The following is a 21,186-nucleotide window of genomic DNA, read 5'->3' on the forward strand; positions in this document are numbered from 1 at the left end:
GCAAATGTATGCAAGACAAATTTCGACTTGCAGACATTAAAAAGAATTAAAAATGCTTTTAAGAACTTAATTGATACACAAATATCTGCTGATTATATCTAACCCTTCACACTGTAACATGTGTACTAATCTATCCTATCTAATCTGTCTAGATTCCTGTGATTATAAACACTCAATAATGGCAGATTTATTTGTGATTTTTAAATGAAGGCTTATTATTAGAAAAAGAAACAGCACACAGAAGCATTTATCCTTTTTGTAATGAGTAATTTATTGTTTTTATTTTTGTATAAAATTCTTTGTGTCCACTTTAGGCAACAGTTAGCATGAGAGTAGTTCTCACAGCTTTTAGATGAAGTCTAAACTTATCAGTCTTCTCAACAATCGCACACCCCTTTCACACAGACGAACACACAATCACATAGTGTACTGGAGTTAATTTGGTGCAGTGGTCCCAAACCTAAGTCTATTAGTAGAAAGCCGAGGACAAAAGCTCAACAATAGGCAGCTTGTAATCATCATCACTTCAAAGATGGTACTATATCAAGGCAAGTCACGCAAACACAAAGAGCCACAATAAATCTGCAGCTTCACAATAACTAGAGGAGACCGCTTTGTTAAAATCTGATGGATGAAAGCATCATTTAATTAGGTTTGAAACCACTGCTTTGGTGCAACTTGTAAGCAGATTTAGATTAAGACAATAAAAAAAAAGGCAAAGAAACATCAGACATCTCATACACAGCAGCACATCCTGTGTTAGGCAAACTGTTACACAGAGCAACAGCTATAATTACAGGCAACAAAACAAAGGACTGATTTTGTGTAAGAAGAGTCGGCACGCTTACGCAGATCAGTATTAATCAGACAGAGATTAAAAGAAAAAAAAAAAAAAAAGACACTGAAAGACCAGAAATGTGATATGATTGCATTTACATAATCATGAGACACCTCATTCCATAATCACCACATTAATGATTTTGCAGTGCAGTAGCTATTGCGTTCCTACAAGAGGCTCTCTGGTACTTCTTCCATCTGTCAAGTTGAGAAACATCTCAGTGAAATCGTTTCTCATAGTGATCGGGAGAGATCCTGTAAACTGTAAATCTGTAACATCAGCACCTTTTAGGACTAAAACACGTGCCCTCGCCAACAGTACATACCCTTCTCCCTCACTTGGACATATAAATGTAAAGTAGGGGTACACACACTCGCACACATACAGACGGAACATAAAACACACAACTTCAGGTTGATGTTAATCTGATCCATAAATTACTAGCATCACATTGTTTCATATAACTACTTTCAACAGCACAGGCCTCAGTTTGACTTTGACTTATAATGCTATTTTCTTCTTGTGAAATTTGACTTGATTCAAAAATCACCCCTTTCTTATAGAACATCACAATTAAAAAAGACTAGAAAGAGCTATTCTGGCAACTCATCATAACATGACGACTGACTACATGGCATTATAATGTAGCCGTATGGAAAAAAAAAATTATATTTCCTTTCATTCCCAAAGAAAATGGACTGCAACGACTTCAAAACCAATAGTATAGTATCCACAAATGACACATTACTCAGAGAAATAATGTCATAGGCATTGCAACTACAAGTAAACTTTTTTTTTTTGACAAACTGACTGCATTCATACGAGCAGTCCAAAGTGAGCAACAACTACAGCCAGTGCTAAATTTCTGCTCTTTTTTTTTTATTATTATTATTTTACCTCCATCTCTCAATGCGACAGAGCCACGACATTTGCTGCCCTCATTTCACAATGTGCGTACAGATCAAAAAAAAAAAAAAAATCAGCAACTTCATCTCTGTCTTGCACATTGCAAATGCATATACAGTACACAAAAACAAGTATTTCCAGGATTATTAGGTCTATTTCCAGGGGAGGGTAGGAACAGAGGCCTTCATTTGGCTTGACTACAGCATGGGCTTGCTGTAATGGAAAGTGAGCCAGTAAGTATCGAAATACACCAGCTTCTCGCCCACTGCAAAACAATTTGTGTTTAGCGTTGACACCTTTATACATCACCAAACGAAAGGCTTGTGTCAGCATTCACACACTGTATTTTCTGTTTGCTGCACTGGAAATTAACAAAACACTACTCGCTGTACTCCTAATCAACTCCTACGCACAAGTGTTTTCAATGTTTTTCCATTAAGGCCGCATTCATCACCCCCAACAGAATTACTTACAATGTTGTCTTTTAACTGCATCCATATTACTTCTGGGGAGTGATCTGCATGTGCTTTCAGCATCTCTCCTCATCCGTGTATTGTAACACTCAAGCTCATTCTCCACATAGTTTACTGACAGTCACTATAAGAGTCCTGTAGTTATTTATGATAATAGCAGTAATACATGTAAAATGTGTAATTTACTCATCTTAGATGAAGCTATTGTGCAAATTATCTGCAGAGAAGCTAGTACTAAACTTCAGGAGGCAGTGGATCTACTTCTTTCTTCATGCAGGACTCCTCTTGACACTGTTCTTCCGGGATCTTCTGGTGAGGCCTCTCTTTCACTGCTGCCACACATTCCTCTGAGCACGGAATAACATCTGTCAAAGGCTTGTCTTCATGCTTATCTTCCTTCAGCTCCTCTCCTCCTTCTTGTTTCCTTTCCACAAACTCATCTTCTCCTGCATCTTGCTCTCTCACCAAAGGCTCCTCCTGTTCAGCTTCCTCTGTTCTGGGCAGCGTCTCAAAGGCTCCAGGCTCTATGGAACTGAGCTGATAGTAGAGCAGAGAAGAGGAGTCTTTGAGGAGGTCAGAGGGGCTCTCCTCCTGGTTGTCAGTGATGCACAACACTGTAGCCCCTGTAGGGAAAGGCCCCTGTAGGAGGACCTGCTCAACACCTGGAACCTCTGCCTGCTCAGGCAGCTCCCCTCCCAAGGCACTGGGTAGGAGGCAGAGAGGCTGCTCTGTGAGCCCGTCAGCACCCAGCTCTGGTTGCACTGCTTCCCCTTCGGCCTCCTCCCTCTCCCTCCTCTCCTGCTCCTCTGCGCTCTGCAGGTGCAACACAGCTGTCTCGTTCTCTCGCTCCAGTATATCCTGCTCTGCCAGAAGATCCTGAACCTCTACAACCGACTGCACCTCGCTCTCCTCCAGCTCCGAGTCCAGGGCAGTGACTGAAGATAGGTCCGGTGAAGTGGGGCACGTGGAGGAGGGGGAAGACAGTGGGTCAGATTCAGCATACTGGTCTCCAGTTCCTTGTATGAGCATCCTCCTCTTCTCCACGTCCAGCTTCATGATGGTGTGCAGGTAGTGAGTTCTGACACGTAGAGGGTTGAATTCGATACGGCCTGCTACATTGCCGCACCCATCCCTAGAGCAGCCACATGGGAAAGACATTCGATCCACCTGGAGAATAAAGCAGAAATAATTTACTCCTATTTTATTTCTAAAGTAAATCATTTAATTACTGATTAATTTACTTAAGTTATTAAAGTGTTTACGGTTGTTCAGGAGCTCTAGGAAAATCTAGGAAATCATGGCAATCAATAGAAAATCTGGTTACACTGCAACAAGTCAGGTTGAGACAGAGATGTACTTCCTCCTAACAGGTAAAAATATAAGCAAATGAGACAAAATATTCAGGTTATTATTTATACACCAGGTGTATAAATAAATAATAATACAATAACTGTTTCCTGCTTGATTCCACTGTTTTACGAATTCAGATTTTGCTGCATTGATCAATAAAAGACAGAGCTGGAGCATGCAGCCAGTTCTGGATTAGATAACAGCATTGTAATGGTGAGAAAAGAGATAACAGAGGTATTTCCAAGTGGCAGCAAGGCAGAATAAAGTATCTGCCCCTGTAAAACATGTGAAGTGAGTAAATTCTCAAAACTTTATTAAGTATTACAGCAACACAGTTTATCTATGCACTCATACTTTTAAGGTGACATATATATATATATATATATATATATATATATATATATATATATATATATATATATTCCATCTTCCCACCAGATTTCATGAAAACTGCTAAAAGTTGGCTTTGTAGCTTTTGTAATTTTTTTCATAATGCTGGCAAAAAGACAAAACAAAAAGCAGCTGTGATCACACATCTCCGCCTCAGCACTCGCCTTAGCAGAGAAAACCAAAAAAAAAGAAGCCCCATAAAGTCAGATGAATAGGCTTTTTTCATAGCAGGCATTTTAAGCTATCGTAGGAAGAGCACCAGTGTTATTAATAATATTAACAATGGCTCTGTTATATTCGAGAGCCCCAGAAAGCCATGACAGTGTGACAGTGTGACAGTGAGCCAGCATGTAGCCTTGCACAATACCAGCACACTTAAACAGAAGCAACAAAACAGGAGTCAGTCATCCTTTGTTTCTATAATTTATTTACCAATGTGCGTTTCCCCCTGTGAAATGTCAAAACACCTACAAATAGTTAAAAAGGGAAAGGAAAGGAAAGGAAGTTGAATGCTTCTGACACCCTGTCTTTGGCTTTTTGGGGGAAGTTTGTGCTGCAGGCTAACAAGTTGTCATCATCTTGGGTAATGCCATCTTCTCTTCTACTACTGCACTACATGTTCTACTCTGACAGGCATAGACTGAAGTCAGAGCACATAACACTTCAAATAAAACACGATTCAAGCATTGTAAACATGTTTTTGAAGTTGTGGGAGTCTCAGCAAACCGCAAAAAAAGCGCTCCTCTTTCAGGAAGTGCACCCAGCTCGCTCCCAACAGCTCTTACCTGGCATTTAATACCAGCCTGGCTGCAGCCACAATGGCGAGGGTCACAGTACAAACGGCAATCGCAGCCGCATTCCTCCCGAGAGAGGCGGATAGCTCGGAGCTCTGCTTTCTCCCGCGCGTCAATGCGGGTGATGCCGGAGGCTCGCAGGAGCGCTCGACGCCGTTTCGTAGGCAGGGGCTGGAGGAAGAAGCAGTCGTCCACCTCCACGCCGTCCACATCGAGATCCTCATCTGATACGTCGTCCAGAGTCAGTAGCTCTGCCTGAGCACACTCCACTGTGCCATTCCTTGTCAGCTGTGGACGACAGTTTGTGTGGAACTGTGAGCTGAGGCGAAAAAAGAGCTGATTGCCTATTTTAAGCTTAAGCGGTTGATAAGTATCCTGAAGAGTGATACTTCAAAAACAGCTATATTTGCATTTTTGAACAAGTGTTTTCTAATGGAGAACAGTGAAGGAAGTACTCAGATCTTTACTTAAGAAAAATCCTAATAAAAGTCAAACTAAAACTAAAGCTAAGCAGAAAATGAGTACCTTTTGCTGTATTAGTTTAATCATGTTGCATACATATTAGCTTGTATGTAAGAGTCATTTTACAGTTGATACTGTTCCAAACTGAAGTACTTCTAAATACTTTCTATTTTGGTAGTTTGATTCAGTGGTTCCCAGCCTGGAGGCCGGAGCCCCGCGATGGGTCACAAGATAAATCTGAGGGGCTGTGAGTTAATTTATGGGGGAGGAAAGAAGAAAAAACTAAGTTACACCAAACAAACACATATGCATCTTTTGGACCTCTCTTTAATCTGTGTGAAGTTGTGTGAAATATTGAAGAGTTTTACTTCTCTGGCCTCAGACAGATATTTAAATAAAACTGTTTGAGAAGTTTAATGGGAGTAATCACTCTTCAGTGGGACACTTAACAACTAACAGGCATGGGAACTGTGGAGAGGGGCCCCAACTAGACTGTTACAGTGCTCAAGTAAATGTACTGAGTCACTACAGCGCATGGAGAATATCGCTGCATTCTATACTGCATACATGCATCTGCTCTTATATAAAGTGCATAATGGTGTATGCACTGCGCAAACAGTTGGAGGATGCTACATCATCATCATAGCATTGCACCTAAAATTTTGACCCTTGTGTGTCACCATGGAAGATTGACAAATTCAACCATCCTCTCAAATATCTACCTTCATCTTGCGGGCATTAAGCTTCTCCTGGCGTAGGTGCTGGCGCAAAGTGTGCCGGTGACTAGTTTCCTGTTCACGGGCAAACTCCCCCAGTGTGTAGTGTCTGATGGAGGAGTGGTGACGGGCCATGCCCAGGGAGCTGCCCCCCTGGCTGGGCACGCTGGTGAAGCCCTGCCGCCGGGGGAAGTAATACACCGTCACCAGATCGAAACGTACCCGTTTCCCCCCTGGTGACGGCTTGTGCTGCCTGAGGATAGAGGTGGCTAATGCAGGGGAAAAGGGAGAAAGATTTTCCGTACAATGTTACACACCAAAAACTAAATACTTGTGTAAAGTGTTTAGTTTCTTTTTATTGCCTGTAATGAGTTCCTTACGGGTAAATGCAGTGCTGGAAGGAGGGTTGAGGCTGTCACAGCTGTCAGCACTGTCACTGCTGGAAATGTCATCGTCAGAGTCCTTAGGTGTAGAGAATGGAGAGCTGTTGTCCACCTCTTCATATCTTCGTTTGAGGCTGAGGGATGAGCCTGCCTCCATGGAAACTTAAGTGTCTGGGGGGCACAGAGCACAAAAAAAATATAACCCGCACCCCTAAATGTGTTTTAAAAGATATGAAGAAAAAAACATGCTGCGTTTTACTACTTTAGAGACAAAGATTTATTTATTTTTTTTAATCAAACTGTTCCTGTGTGAGGTCAGCCCTCGACAAGAAAAACAGAACAAAAAGGTGACATCTGTTCACTCCTGCCTCCTTTCATCTGTATTCCAGAGCCATCATTTCGTCTCTGTGGCTCCCATCTCACACGAAATCCGACTTTGAAATTATCAAGTCTCGAAATGTAACCATGGCAACTAGGCAAGCACAGTTTATGCAAGCAGCCTTGAAGCAAATAATGTCTGTGGCTTCACAATCTGCCCCCCCACCCCCACCCCCCCAAAAAAATTGTGCTACATACGGGGGTGTCAATAAGAGGAAGCTGATCACTCACATCTGTAGTATAGGTCAAACAAGGTCAATGAAAGCAGCTAAGTCTTATGTTACACTTCCCTATGTGTTACACAAACATTTGCATTTTCAAGACACATTCCAAATTAATACTCGTGATTATATTCAATAAAGACACTATGCCCATCTAGCTTAAGCCCAGCATTATTATTACTTCCTATGGTGTGAACCAGCTACTTCTAGAGGTAATTCATAGTTTACTATGCAGCATGCTACTGCCTGCAACATATTGTACTGTCGTTCCTACGTGGAGCAACTCCCATTGTGCAGTTTTTCATTTGGTTTTTAAGTTCTTGAAGGAAAATGTTCACACGAAAAAGGACTGACGTGTTACATTTATATCATAATTTATAATAAGTGTACAATTAAGTTTGTCCTTCAGCTAAATAGAATAATGGTGATGTGCTGATGTCATACCGAGAAGCTGCTCAGTGAACGATGAAACAAATGCAGTCACTGTGATGTTTGCTGGAACTTTTTCTTAAAGGAAAGTCCTAAATTATCTCATCTAAGTCCTAATAATAATTATGAGCACTAAAGACTAATATCTTGACCTAATTTCAACAAAATTGACCCACCTTGAGAGGCTGTAAGGGACAGGGCCCAACCTAAAGCTCCTGTAAAGATGCAGCTTTGGTTATAACACCAAATGTGAGGCATTGTTTTAAACCAGGGCTTCACTAGAGCAGCACTTCCGATATTAAATGCGTATTTCAGGTTTAAAATGTAAGGCTTTTCCTTCCAGGACTTAGTTTGCCTGTGACAGGTTACAGTATGTTTACAGACAGGTGTGACTTCACGGTATAATAATCGTCAGGGACACGCAGTTTGGATGATATATTTGTTTAAATGTGTACATACCGACTAACTGTGCTGGGGGAGGTTGGATATTACCAGTCTGACAAGGCAAGGCTCTCTCTCTCTCTCTCTCTTTCCATTTTCACACACATACACAGACACACACAGACACAATGGCAAACCGCCCGGTTAATGAAACAGTAAACCCACTTACCTGGGGCAGAAGCAGGTACCCTTATTCCAACCAACTCGTAGGTCGTTTTTGTTTCCAATAGGAGCTGCACATCAATCTTTCAACGCCCTATGAGACTTTTTTGTTTTTTTTAAATGCCAGAACCGATATCCCTGAACCGAGTATCCAGACTGCAACCGTGGAGCAATGGTGACCCGAAGTATTCTGGATGAAAGCTTGCGTGATTGTCAATTTGCAGCACTTATATTTGGCTATATCAGGCTACTTAGGCTTCATGCTCATTGTTCTGCACACTGAAAGATGACGAAGAAAACGGGAGCTGTGCTAGACCGGCGGGTTTTATTTAAATGATGCATTCCTATCTATTTAAAGGACAGACGAACAGAAGAAGGGGCGTCATAGGGTTAGCTGCGCTTTACTCTCCAACATTTTTCGGTGCGGTATGAATAATGTAAAGCGCTCAATGTCTTGTCTTCCTGATGTAAGCCTTTAAATGGCTGGAATGGAGAAATCCGCTGACATCTGTGTTCGTTTATCCTTTTCTTCTCGCCGGGGCGGGTACGGTCGTCTGGGCTTACTTCGCCGTCTTCTCGCCTTAAAAGTGCGCACTGCTTTTTCGTTTGGTGTCAAAATGTTGCAGATTTTCTAGCGAGAAGACGCCTTTCTCCCCGTTTCGCCCCGGCCCCGTTTGTTACAATGTAACAATGGAGGTAGAAATTCTTCCCTGTAGCAGTATATATACTTATTGTGACATCACATGCATGTCCTGCACCGGGGCATGCTGGGAAATGACGTTTTCATTCTTTTTTTGTTTCTTTGTTCATGTTGTGCAGAAACGGATATGCAAAATACGACACAGTAGTGCGCCAAATTAACCTGTATCTAAGCTTAATTCGTTTTAGAGTGTAACATGATGACTTCATGTCAAATGCCAGTGATTAGGTATCCACATCTGCACACCAAAGAGACAGATGTGAAGGCTATGCTAGATAATGCCAATAAAATGTGTCTCCATTTTTTTGGGAAGAGCTTCAGAACATTTAGAACATGTTGAATAATTTTATTTCTTTAAAGGACACAGACAACAAAGGACAGCCAGTACAAGGTTAAGTATTTTAATAATGCCAATGAGGGGCAAATATGGATATTAAGCGATCAATTCCATGTACAGCATACTGAACATAAACTAACCATATTTTTCACATGCAGCTCTGCCCTGCCCAACGATTTATTATTTATTAGCATTTGCAACATCCAAATAGGAAGAGAAGGAGATGGAAGTATGTGAAAAAGGTTATTTAAAAAAAAAAAAAAGCCAAAATAATGCATGATTCATCATTTAAAATCATTTTAAAACAATGATCTATTTCAAAATTATGGTGGAAAACGACCAACAACATAAAATGCTGGTGTGCTAAATAAGCTCATAGATACAGGAAGCAGATGGAGACAATTTGCTGGTGTTACCACTGCGATCACTAACACAGACAGTGATTATCATCTTGTAAGACGATTAGGTAACAATCACGCGTGTCAGTAAGCATTCTACACAAACTAGGAGAATCTAACAGTGTTTAGGAGCCTTTTTCCACAGAAGTAAACAGGCAGACATTATTAGCTTTCAAAGGAACCTCGGATGCGTGGAAGGACAGCTCAATACTAACAGTTTCCCTTAATGTCCAGTTGTTGATTTTAATACCTGCTGCGGTACTCTCTGATTTGACTGTGTGGTTGTGTTTCTTGTAGATTGGCTTGGATTCGGTAAGGCAACCTAGCATGAAGAAGAGGAATCATGCTGAATTGCAGACTGAAAGTCAAGTACAGTCAGCTTAACTGTCGTCATTTGTTTTTGTAAAGCGGCAACAAACAGCTGAATTCGAAGCGCAAAGAGCTTTGGCACACCAGATGGTCAGGTAACAAACGACAGCAGCTGTAGTGCCATTAACCTCCTCCTTGAGACGTAATGGACAGAGGGAAATGCAACCATTTAAGGAACAAAATGGCAGGGTGAGACTTCACTGTGGAACCAGAGTCACTCCCTCAAATGTCAGACAGTAAGGTGAAGTTAAAAGAGGGGCAAGTGCTTCAGTCCCATCTTCCTCCTAGCTGCTTCATAAGGTTCCTTTTTGGGCGCAGCTCCATAAAGGAACAGCAAGGAGTATGATGCTCTAGAGGGGAGGACTGGATCGGTACAAAAGAAGAGAGCAGGACTCAACAATTCTCCGGGCTAGGATTCACTTTAAGATGATGTGGTAGCCGTCATTCGTGTCATCTGAAAAAAAGAGGAATAAAAATATCAGGGAAAGACACTAAAATAAACTTGCAATGATAAAGTTCAACAAGAATATAAATGTAGATAGAAAAATATATAGAAATATAGAATATATAGAAACGGATAAATCATTTGCTACTGTCACACTCATACCTTTCATTGTGTCCAAAACAAAACACACTTCATCTTGGAAATTCTGAATCATCTGTTAAGAGCAGAGGAAATGCTGATGAAGGTGGGAAAAAGACAAAGTGGTTTCAAGTTTCTGCTTGTGAACCCTTCAGACCTTAAGTTGAACCCCGTCTTTAATTTTTATTTATTTTTCAGACAAAAGCTTAACATATAATAGCCTACTGTTCCAATTATTGTTTGTTTTTGGGGTTTTTTACATATACAGTGCCCAGCTTAAAAAATAGTCACACAGTCTAATAATTCATTGGACCATCTTTAGCTTTGATGACAGCATGCAATCGCTGTGGCATGACAGCCGGGATAAGACTCCAGATCCCCAACCCACCCTGTGACCCGGAATTGGATAAGCAGAAGAAAATGAATGGATAGTTCTTGTATTGATGATGGAAGAGTCAGAGCACTGCGTAAAGTCTTCGCTAGCATATCCCACATAAAGTTATTATAGTTTTGTATTTTCTAATTCGTTTTTTTTTTTCATTTTGCGTTTTTGTTTTTAATTCAGTTCAGTTTCTGTTAGTTCCTACAGTGGATTTTCATGTTTCAGTTCAGTTTTTATTGCTTGAAAAGGTTTTGTTTGTTTCAGTGATAAGTTTTAGTCTTTTTAATTATTACTGTATGGAGTGCATATGTCAGGGGCAAGATTTAGAAAAATCAGTACAGGTATTACAATAAAAACAGAACTTTTTGGAAGCAGTTTTGTGGACGTCCAGAGTCTCAATAAACATGACCATCAATGCCTCATCAGGCAAGTTGTAATAAAATTTTCACCAAATTAACAGATATTAAAACTAAGGATATTTCTTCTATATTTCTATTTTATTTTAGTTTGTTTTCCCAAGTTCACAAATCACTTCAGATAGTTTTTTTCAAAACCCTAGTTTTTATTTTTATTTTTTTAGTTAACAAAAAAAATTTTTACATCTAGTTTAAGTTTTTAGTTTAGTTTCAGTTAAATAACCTTGATCCCAAAGATTTTCACTGGGGTTAAGTTCTGGACAACATGTATGAAAATGATGTCTCACGCTCCCTGAACCACTCTTTCACAATTTGAGCCTGATGAATACTGAGACTGTCATCTCAGAACATGCCCGTGCCATCAGAAAAGGAAAAAAAATCCATAGATGGAAAAATCTGGTCTTTTGGTATGTTCAGGTAGTCACCTGACCTCATGTTTTGAGCACATAGCATTGCTGAATCTAGACCTGAATCCTGAATCCACAGGTTTGTTTGTTAGGCACGAAACATGATAGGTGCATCACTTCATCCACATTTCTTCCTACTCTAAGCCACCCTCTGGAACAGGGTGAATCTGTACTCATCACACCACATGATCATCTTTCATTGCCCCACAGTCCAATCTTTATGTTCCCTAGTAAACTGAGGCCTTTTCTTCCAACTAGCATTGCTGATGAGTGGTTTTCTCAAAGCTACACAGCTGTTTAGTTCTAATCTTTTGAGTTCTCTTTGCACTGTGTGAGAAACTTTAGAAGTTCCAATAATTTCCTTAGTTGTTTACTTTTTGCTGCCTCATTTTTGTGAATTTGACCCTTCTGAAATAGAGTAACATCTTTTCCATGACCACGGGGTATGTCTTCTTTTTTTTTTTTTTTGCACTTTTGGCCACATCAGCTTTTATGAGCAGTGGAGGGAGACAGGAAATGGGGGAAAGATACAGGGGAAGACACGCGGGAAAATTGGCGACAGGCCGGGACTCAAACCCGCGCCGCCCGCACCGCAACGCGGCATATGTATGCGGTCGCCGGCTTCACCACTAAGCCACCCGGGCGCCCCACAGGGTATGTCTTCTGATATGATTGTTTCAGAAATAAGAAGCAACTCACTTCATCAGCTAGGAATAAAAACCCATTGCCAGTCGAAACTTATAAATCCATTAATCATCCAATGAAAGGCTTATACTGATTTGTTTAGTTAAATACAGGTGGTGACATGTTGGGCCAGGTAGTGTATAAAAACAGTTTAAAAACCTTAAAGGAGTTTTTTTTTTTTTTTTTAAAAACACACACAGGGAGTAAAGAACCAGGCAGACATAATACCACTACTTATTAACCTTTACCTGTCCTGCTGATATCCATCCACTAATTAAGGTAGACTAAATGTGATTTGATACTCTCCTACTTGTTACTTTCTTGTCATGCAAGGAAACGCCCTCCCTGCAAATACACAGCTCCGCTATTCTGGCTGTGCTGCTGCACTGTTAAAAATTTGCATTAGAGTGAGCTACATGAATCAAGTGCAACATTTAATTGTATCAAATCAAGCCACCCACTCCACCCCCAGTATAAGGCACCAGGTCTAACAGGGGGGGGAACCCTGTGTTTGAATGCATATGTAATGACAAAAAGTCTCTATTGATGTGAAAAGTGCAAATCTTCCACTCACAGTGAGATCATAATGGGAGGATTGCCTTACCTCATCACTAACCAGTACATGGATGCCGGTAGGACCCTGTTTAAAGATCTGATTTATCTGTCTGGGTGAGATGTTGAAGAGATGAGCGATTTTCTCTGTCAGTTCTGCAACTGTGAGTTCCTCCAGGTAAATAGCATGATATACTGCTGACAAAAAAAAAAAAGTTTAACACAAGCTGCAGAACAACAACACTCACTAGATATTAGGCCTGTTCAATTTTAAAAAAAATATGAATCACAATTACTTCTCAGACTTTAGAAAAAAAAACAGATTCATTAAACAAAAAAAAAGAAACTTGTCTTTTTATTTAAGATGTTTAGCTCAATCATCTTCTTTTAGTAGCTGTTGGAAATCAAAATTAAAATTCAATTAAATGCACTGTCCTACTAGCTATGTGGGGCTATTTCCTGTCTGTACACATGGAAATGTTTTAGATCCTTAGGCTACAGTCACACTAGGTAAAACAGTGGTTGGAGACCGTTGTGTGGCCAAAATTATTGTGACTATGCGCAATCAACTTGCGATAACCCTGCCTTTGAAATTGTCATTTTGAAGATGGGGACCAGTACTGACACCACTCCCAGTCACCTCCCATCTTCAAACCGACTTTTGTGCATCATAAAACGGCACTAAAACAAAGTAATTCACTTTTCCATTGAACAGGTTCAAGCTGGCAATGAGATGCAGTCTGTTTGCAATAACACGGCAATTATCTGTGATAAACTGCAAATCTGTTGCCATCTGCATCGTACATGTGGTGCTCTACTGGAGCCAGGTACAGACTCGCCATTGGCGGACCGCACAGAATCCACACATCAGGCACGACTATCCAAGCCGCAGATTGGACCATATCTAAATTTACAATTGATCCATTTATAAACCAACAAAGATGCAGCTAGTTAAGTTCATTGATGACCAGCATTCTACTAAGACCAATGCAAATCTGCAGCTCAAAAATGAGTGCAGGTTTTTCCACGTTTTTCTCACTGACAACAGCATGGCAGTTCAGATAAATGAGGCTGAATAAGAATGAATGACATAAGGTTTAACTCTTCTATAAGAAATTTCTGGGGAACGATTGTTTGGAAGTGAGGACTCAAACTCAGTTCATCAACATGTTAGCAATCTATGTGCATTAATAAATTAGACCGCAATTATCCGGGCCATTTAATTCCCAATGACAGGATACCAACAGGAAAGTCTGCACGTCAACAAAGATGATAATAAAAATGAACCCTGAACATCTACTGACCAAAGAAAGTGCTGGCAGCAGCATCTCCATTTTCATGTTTCGGATGCTGTTCCCGTGCCTGCTGAGATTCCTGGCAAACATAGATGGTGAGCCTTGGACGCACCACCCTTCATTCAAAGAGATAGATGACAAAATAAAAGGGGGGGGGGGGTGTTAATATCAGGTACATTATATATCCTAAGATGGTAAAAAAAAAAACTGGACATAACCCACCGTCCTTTAAGTGCATTGAAGAGTCTTATACCGTCAGCTGGCCCACAGATCTGAATAACATCCTCCCTGGTCAGCTTCAACAGGTCTCCCCCTGGTACACCAAACAAGATCCTATTCACACTCTCTACAAACACATTGTTGCTTTTACATAATTAGTTTTTATGTTATGTCTATGAATTATGATTTAAACCTGTCATATTTTACCTGATTTTAATTTTATTTCTTTAATTTGCTCTATGTAAAGCACTCTGAATAACTTCTGGATATAAGAAGGTCCTATTTAAACTCATTTTCACTTGCAGTCAAGCAAAAAAGAATGTGTTCATTTTCAGCAAATAACGTTATAGTTTCGCATTAAAATGCAGCCTTTTCACTATATCACCAAAGAGGTAACTATATAAGGTTAACTACAGACCACAGTTCAGGGTCTTGCAGGGAGCTAAAGGACACTTTTGTGCAGGAGTATCAATCTGCATCATCAACTATTTGATCTCTCCTCCACCTGTGCTCATTGTCTTTCCTTCTGTTGCCTTAAACCAGACATAGGATCACCATAGGCTTCAATCAAGCTGCTCTGTGCCAGACACCCAATAAAAACATTTTACCTGAGAAGTTGGTGAAGAGACGACAGAAGGGTGAGAAGCGGTTTCTATGAAGCCACTGTTGTGCATCCTGTGGTGTTGCTGTTGGTAACAAATTCTAAAAAAGAAAACTGAATGAGTCAAAACACTCTGACATATGCAGCCATGACAGAGACCATCAGAGGCATCTCTATGGTTACACCATCATGCACTAAGTTTGTAAAAGAATTAGAGGTAAAAAGGAACAACTGAAAACACATGAATATAAATCACTGAAGATTATTAAGGGGCTGCTTTATTTTACTTCAAAATGGGCACACTTTGGGACCCTTAGTACCAACTGAGCATTGTTTAAATGCCACAGCCTACACGAGTATTGCTGCTGACAACAGTATACCCATCTTCTGATGGCTTCTTCCAGCAGGATGAACTCAAATTATCTCATTTTCATGAGGATGATAATGAGTTTACTGTAATCTACACAGTCACCAGATCTCAATCCAATAGAGCACCTTTGGGATGTGGTGGAGCAGGAGATTCACATCATGGATGTGAAGCTGACAAATACGCTGTGAGGCTATCATATCAATATGGACTAAAACCTCTGATTTTGTTTCAACCACTTCTTTAAACATTTATAATGTGGCAAAAATAATACAATTCCATTCATACATTTTTTTTTTAATGGGGGGGTCACACTGGACTAAAGGATAGCATTTCTGGTAGACAGCTGCCCAAATGACAGAGAGAGAGAAAGAGACTGAATTCTAGTCACATAGGTTGGGATTTAATCTTGTATTTTTGCATTATCTTTGTCAAATGCTTTTTAGTTACACGTTGAGTCAGATTTTATATTTTTAAAATTGGTAATGAATCTACTGCTCGGCTGAGGTTTAACACCCAGATGCCCGCTTTGCATTTGTGCTTATTAAAATGCGGTTGCTTGGTGAGGCAGGAGGTACGCAGGCAGTAAAAATAAATCCACAAACTGAAAATGAACTTACATCTGCCACCTGAACAACAGGCTCAGGCTGGTGGTTTGGTGATCCGTTTCTGCAAAGGATGGAAAATTTAGCAGTTAGAACGCAGGAATAACAACGAACTCAACAGTAAGAGAAACATTTGTTGTCCTTACTAATCAAATACGACCACTACATGGATTTTATAGTGAATATTATCATAATCCAGGAAGCATACCCTTCAGCAACTGGAAAGCTGTTGTGGGTGCTATTGAAGCCAGGAGATGGGGAGTTGTTGACATATGTGACCTCAGGCCAGGGAGAGCACTGTAAAAAACCCAACATTTTGTCTTATTGTGGCATCTAAATACATCAAAAGTAATTTTTTTTTGCTGCGACTACTTTTAATCTTCAGGTTTCACTTAAATTGAATCTGAACTGAATCGGTTAAGTGCTTAAGAAAACTGATTTAATGGATGGATGAATCCACAGCATTTGGGTTTCTGTTCTACAAGTGTCAAATCACCTTAGTATTTCCTAGTAAATACTTAAATAATGGATTAATCAAGAAAATCTTCTTTGGCTGTGCTTACAGAAAGTGAATATTTGTTGCTTTTCTGTTTAATTAAAAATAATTCAAATTAATACATGACACAGTCCAATAACAGACCAACTCCAGTGGTCTGTTTAATTAGAACAAGCTAAATTTCCTTTTGATCACTCTTACCTTTATCCAAGCAGTGATTACTGCTCTTAGCGCTCTTATAAGCTTACCTCTGTCAGGATTGTGGTTTCATAGGAGGGCTGGTATTTTTCCTTTTCCTGTGGAGTCCTCTTTTCCATCTTCTCCCTGTCTGTCTTCTGCTTTCTGTCTGCACCTTTAGGCTAAAACATGACAAGTGGAAGAAATAAAGATGGTGATCATGGACAGCACTACCGCAGGGACCAAATACAGCGTTTGTACAGTGGTGCATTCAAGATTTTATTTCAGATTCTCTATTTTTCCAAGTCATTCCTCTCACCTTGAAGACTTTGACCTGGCAGGAGGCAGAGTGAAGGTGTTCTGTGTATTCTCCATTCTCATTCTCTTTAAACGTGTCAATCTGGATGCGGAAAGGCACGCCCTTTTCTCCGCCGTGCTTGCGCATGGTGAATTCTGTGCTAATGCAGTGAACCTAAAAAGGAAAGGAAAATGAAACCGGAATCTAACTTAGGTCTGTGATATCGATATAACAACAAATCTTGGCAAAAGTGTTACATTAGTAAGTGCAGACTCACATTCAGATTAGTTGTTATAGAATAGATGAGTAAACCAAATGGTAACAGCTCATCGCTGTATGCCAAGGTTCTCTACACTGCCTCATATCACTGCAATTCCTTTAAAGTATAGAGAATAAGAAGTAATAACACAATAATAGCATGTTGCCCATCGAGTTACCTGGATAAAAACTGAGGTTCTTTTTGATGGGTCCCAAAGGAATTCCACCGTGTTAAGCTGAGTGGGGTTAGCCCTGGGGTCAATTATTCCCACTGACATCGGGATATCTGCAATGGATCAAAGCAAAACAAGCAAAACAAAGACCCTTTTAATGTACATCATCTTCTCCCTGCCACCATTAGCATGAATTGGCAATTTATTTTCTGCAAAGCTATTTCATTGTTAATATTCGCATAAGGCCACACACCAACCACCTTTAAAGCACAAATTCAGCATAATAAAAAAAATGCCCATCTTTCTGGAAGCTCACCCAGGTCGAGAATACGATCTCCGGGCCTGTTCCAGCGCCAGCCTTCCAGCTGCTGGTGCTCTGTGTACTGAAGTCGTCGGTCATGAAACACCACACGAATTATGCTCTGAAATTCAGAGAAAGCAATTTTTTGTTACTCTGGTACCCCAGTAAAGGGGCCCGACTCAGCCTTCACAATAAATGTGGTGTGATTAGCTTCCCTGAATGCTCAACAATGTAAGATTCTAATCAATTTACAAAAGGCTGAAGGGAAGGAGCCATCTTCATCCCAAAGCCTTCCCTACTGCATAAGCACCCCCACTGACCAGCACCAAGAATACCTATGAGAACACTTACCATCAGCTTGATTCTGTATAACAGCTCTTAGTTGCTGAATAGATTTTAATCTCTACATATACTTTTAATGCTAAGGAAAGGTTCATTTCTGGTCAGAACCTCTGAGCCACACAATCTGTATTTTACATCACTGGGGAGAGGCTACTGAAACTGTAAAGAAACCTTTGAGTGAAACACAACAAATACAAGAGAGATTTACTTTAACTACAGGTTATATCCTTTATTTAAGGCTTGAAGAAACTACCTGCAAGAGCCAATTAAATTTAATATTATATTTAATGTAATAAATGCCATCACACAAAAATGACTCATCCACTAATTTCATCTAACTCTTATCTAACTTATTCTGTTCTAGTCACAGCCCCCTGGGATTCTGTGCACCCTGACTAGACGCAAGATGAGCTCAAAAGCAGCTGGCCTGAGTTTGTGCAGCAATATTTATACAGATTTACCCTAGTAGTTACTGGATTATGCAAATATATGTTAAAACATATTACCTTACCTTCACCATTTTGCCAGTGATTTCTGGAAGTTCCCCAATTTTCCGATTATCAAGCATTCTAATTTCATAGGATTGCCCTGCAATGACAAATCCACATAATAAATAAATGTGTTCACTGTTATTTGTTATTTCCATCCTTTGAGTCACACTATATGTTAATGCTATAATAATATCACACTAGTCAAATCTGCAATACCACCGTCACTGCTAACTAATCACGATACAGCACAACAGTTGTGTTATAGAATGGAATAATACGTAACTAGAGTTAGGATTAGGGTCCGACTGTTAGCCCTCCCACCTACTAGGCAGCTGAATTTTAACTCAGCACCTTTTGAATTTGAACTCTTAGATATCATATTTGCACAAAGCTGAGAAGTACACGGTGGCTGGGATCCTGATGCTGACCTTGGTTGAGGTAGGTGAGTGTTTCATCATGCAGTTTAACGGCTGGCGAGGTAGGTGCACACAGAACATACTGAAAGGGTAGGATCTTGTTGTCACCGTCTGCTGGGAGGTTGGACTCCTCCTGTTTGAAGATGGGGAGGGCAAGTACATCGCTGCAGAGACAAAAGAAAAACAAACTTGCATCACTTCATTGTCCAATACAGAACATCTTTTAATAAAACAAGCTTCTTTCACAGAATTTACAGAAAACCAGCCTAAATACTTACTGAACTGATACGACCTTCAGCCTCATGATAAAAAGGTCTCCCTGTCATCACTAGACAACACTTAAAGCTGGCTGGTGAATTATGGTGTCCTCTAGCTTCACAGTTCAGTAAGTATAATGGCGGCAATGCTACCAAATACCAAGGTATCCAAGTCTGCATGTCGCTGTTCCTGCCCACACAAGAATTTCTACAGCAAGCCGACACTTTTCAGAGTTTTTAACAAGCCAGAAATGAACACAAAAAGAGAGGGATCTTTTTCAGGGAAAGCAAAGTATGTCAGTCAGCAAAAAAAAAATTTTTTTTAACTTTTAGATAAGCTACAGTAAATGAAAAAGCACAGAACTGTCTACAGATAATTACCCTAATGAATTCAGGATATGCTGTAGAGTGATAAGATAGATTTAATGCTCCAGGGGACTATTTTCTTCAAAGACTATTCTCCAGCTAATTGTCACCAAGTAGTGTTATGGATCCTTATCTGCATATGGCAATTAATTTGGACTTCTGCCAGTGTGAAGAGATTTCGCAGCTCAAAATGCCCACGTAGCAGTCAGAAAATGTTAAACAGTAAATGTGCACATAAGAGACGCACCTGATCACTAATCTTTAAATAACACAAAGTAAACTTGTTTAAAACGTTCAAATGAGTTTGAAAAGAAAAGCTGTTTGAAAATAATGACCATGAGAAACAAACTACAAGATCAACGCTCATAAAAATCAGTTTTAGAACTCTGAGTCAAGTAAAAAAAAACTAAAAAAAAAACACACATTTCTGACATTAGCTTTAAAAACAAAATAACACCTGAAGAAGTTATCCTTGAGATGTCACCAATGTTATAGCTTACATCTTTCTCCATATATTAAAAAAAAAACACAATCTAATCAACAAACAGATGAGGTATTTTGGTCAGTGTAACAGCATTCAGTCCAGAAGGCCTCACCCGTCCAATAGTTATACTGTACCTCATACTGTACGCTCCCGCGCCAAGCTCCTGGCCAATGCCGGAGAGACTAGCATCAAAGTCCTGGACCAGTCCGGACTCAATCACTTCATCCGTGAGAGGCAGTTTGAGAGCCCACGCCATGGTGACGGTGTGGAGATTATAACGGAGTGCAGTTCCGGCTGAAACTCGAGGCAAGCGTTACCCGTTTCTCACTACCTTTCAAAATTTGAAGGAGAAAGTAAAATACGAGTGAGTGTAGCTCCGATGTTTACGTTTTAAAAATCAGGTGAGATTTAGGTGTTCACTAGTTGAATAGTCCCACAAAAAAGTTTTTAAAATGTTAAAATGATCACACATTGAGTTGTCAGGAAATCCGAGAAATGCAGCGCTCCAGTGGTTAACGATAACGGCAAGTAGTTTTATCCAAGCGTGAACACATCAGACTCACTTGACTTGGGTCACGCTACAGTGCACTTTATGTCTTTACTGTTTTTAAATTAGCAACGTAAGTCATTATGAGTTAGGAAGCTTACCTTTAGGTGGAATGTGTGGCTATTTGCTAACCCTGCAACAGTTTATGCCATCATGTCGCGCTCCTTCGCCCAAGCGCTAAAATAAACATGTCGAGCTAACACCTCAGCTGCGCAGCCTGCCACTTCCCTCAGCATGCTAGCCCTTCTCTAGCTTATTCTGTGGATCGGTTTATTCGTGGTCTGCATATCTATACGTAAAACGTGGTCAAAATCACCTGAGATGCTTAAATATATGTATTATAGTGTCGTGCTTTTTGTTTGTTTATCTAGCTTCTTCTGGAAATGAACCTCCCGTAGTTTCCGTCCCGTCTTCTTCTTTCCATGATCTCTGAGTGCTAGCAAAGAACGCGGAGACTCGTTACCGCCACCCTCCGCTGAGTTTATAGCAGTTTTAACTTGTCAGTGACGTTAAATAAAGTTATTTTTCTTCTTTTGGCTGCCCCATTTAGAGGGTTGCTTTTTTTTTTTTTTTAAATAATCTTTATTAAGAAAAAAAATCATATATAAAAACAGAATAAAATAAAATAAAATCTCGTAACTCAGGTTACGAGATTTCCAAATGTCCATCGACAGAGTCCACAGGACATTTTGTCCATATTTATGATCCCAAGATCTTCTAAG

At 40.1% G+C, this 21,186-nt stretch overlaps 2 protein-coding genes across 4 annotated transcripts; both read right to left on the reverse strand.

The window, feature by feature from the left end:
* Positions 1 to 271: 271 nt before the first annotated feature.
* csrnp2 (cysteine-serine-rich nuclear protein 2) lies at positions 272 to 8,640 on the reverse strand. The gene is made up of 5 exons (XM_030732748.1): positions 7,951 to 8,640; positions 6,310 to 6,483; positions 5,936 to 6,198; positions 4,743 to 5,039; positions 272 to 3,384 (listed from the first exon to the last, which is right to left on the reverse strand). Exons 2-5 carry the CDS (start codon positions 6,467 to 6,469, stop codon positions 2,452 to 2,454), a joined length of 1,653 nt encoding a protein of 550 aa, XP_030588608.1. The 5' UTR covers positions 6,470 to 6,483; positions 7,951 to 8,640; the 3' UTR covers positions 272 to 2,451.
* A 388-nt stretch (positions 8,641 to 9,028) lies between these two features.
* tfcp2 (transcription factor CP2) lies at positions 9,029 to 20,890 on the reverse strand. 3 transcript variants are annotated; one of them, XM_030734009.1, is made up of 16 exons: positions 20,566 to 20,890; positions 20,052 to 20,244; positions 18,823 to 18,974; positions 18,415 to 18,491; positions 17,577 to 17,682; positions 17,267 to 17,373; positions 16,851 to 17,003; positions 16,603 to 16,713; positions 16,067 to 16,155; positions 15,874 to 15,922; positions 14,894 to 14,987; positions 14,289 to 14,379; positions 14,076 to 14,182; positions 12,824 to 12,966; positions 10,355 to 10,406; positions 9,029 to 10,201 (listed from the first exon to the last, which is right to left on the reverse strand). In XM_030734009.1, exons 2-16 carry the CDS (start codon positions 20,171 to 20,173, stop codon positions 10,164 to 10,166), a joined length of 1,491 nt encoding a protein of 496 aa, XP_030589869.1. In that variant the 5' UTR covers positions 20,174 to 20,244; positions 20,566 to 20,890; the 3' UTR covers positions 9,029 to 10,163. The 3 variants fall into 3 exon arrangements, with proteins under 3 accessions (XP_030589869.1, XP_030589870.1, XP_030589871.1); XM_030734010.1 differs by having other exon boundaries at positions 20,052 to 20,248; XM_030734011.1 differs by lacking the exon at positions 20,566 to 20,890 and having other exon boundaries at positions 18,894 to 18,974; positions 20,052 to 20,190.
* Between the last annotated feature and the right edge of the window lie 296 nt (positions 20,891 to 21,186).

The sequence above is a fragment of the Archocentrus centrarchus genome, chromosome 7, assembly GCF_007364275.1.
Source record: "Archocentrus centrarchus isolate MPI-CPG fArcCen1 chromosome 7, fArcCen1, whole genome shotgun sequence".
Lineage (NCBI taxonomy): Eukaryota > Metazoa > Chordata > Actinopteri > Cichliformes > Cichlidae > Archocentrus > Archocentrus centrarchus.

What these genes read in the sequence shown, in the direction of transcription:
- csrnp2 (XM_030732748.1), bottom strand. Translation starts at nt 6,469, where the DNA reads ATGGAGGCAGGCTCATCCCTCAGCCTCAAACGAAGATATGAAGAGGTG. An exon ending in TTAATGCCCGCAAGATGAAG is followed by an intron (nt 5,040 to 5,935) that starts GTAGATATTTGA and finishes TGTCGTCCACAG; the next exon opens with CTGACAAGGAATGGCACAGT. An exon ending in AGGCTGGTATTAAATGCCAG is followed by an intron (nt 3,385 to 4,742) that starts GTAAGAGCTGTT and finishes TTTATTCTCCAG; the next exon opens with GTGGATCGAATGTCTTTCCC.
- tfcp2 (XM_030734009.1), bottom strand. Translation starts at nt 20,173, where the DNA reads ATGGCGTGGGCTCTCAAACTGCCTCTCACGGATGAAGTGATTGAGTCC. An exon ending in TCACTGGCAAAATGGTGAAG is followed by an intron (nt 17,683 to 18,414) that starts GTAAGGTAATAT and finishes TCTGAATTTCAG; the next exon opens with AGCATAATTCGTGTGGTGTT. An exon ending in TCTCTTCACCAACTTCTCAG is followed by an intron (nt 14,380 to 14,893) that starts GTAAAATGTTTT and finishes TTGGTGTACCAG; the next exon opens with GGGGAGACCTGTTGAAGCTG.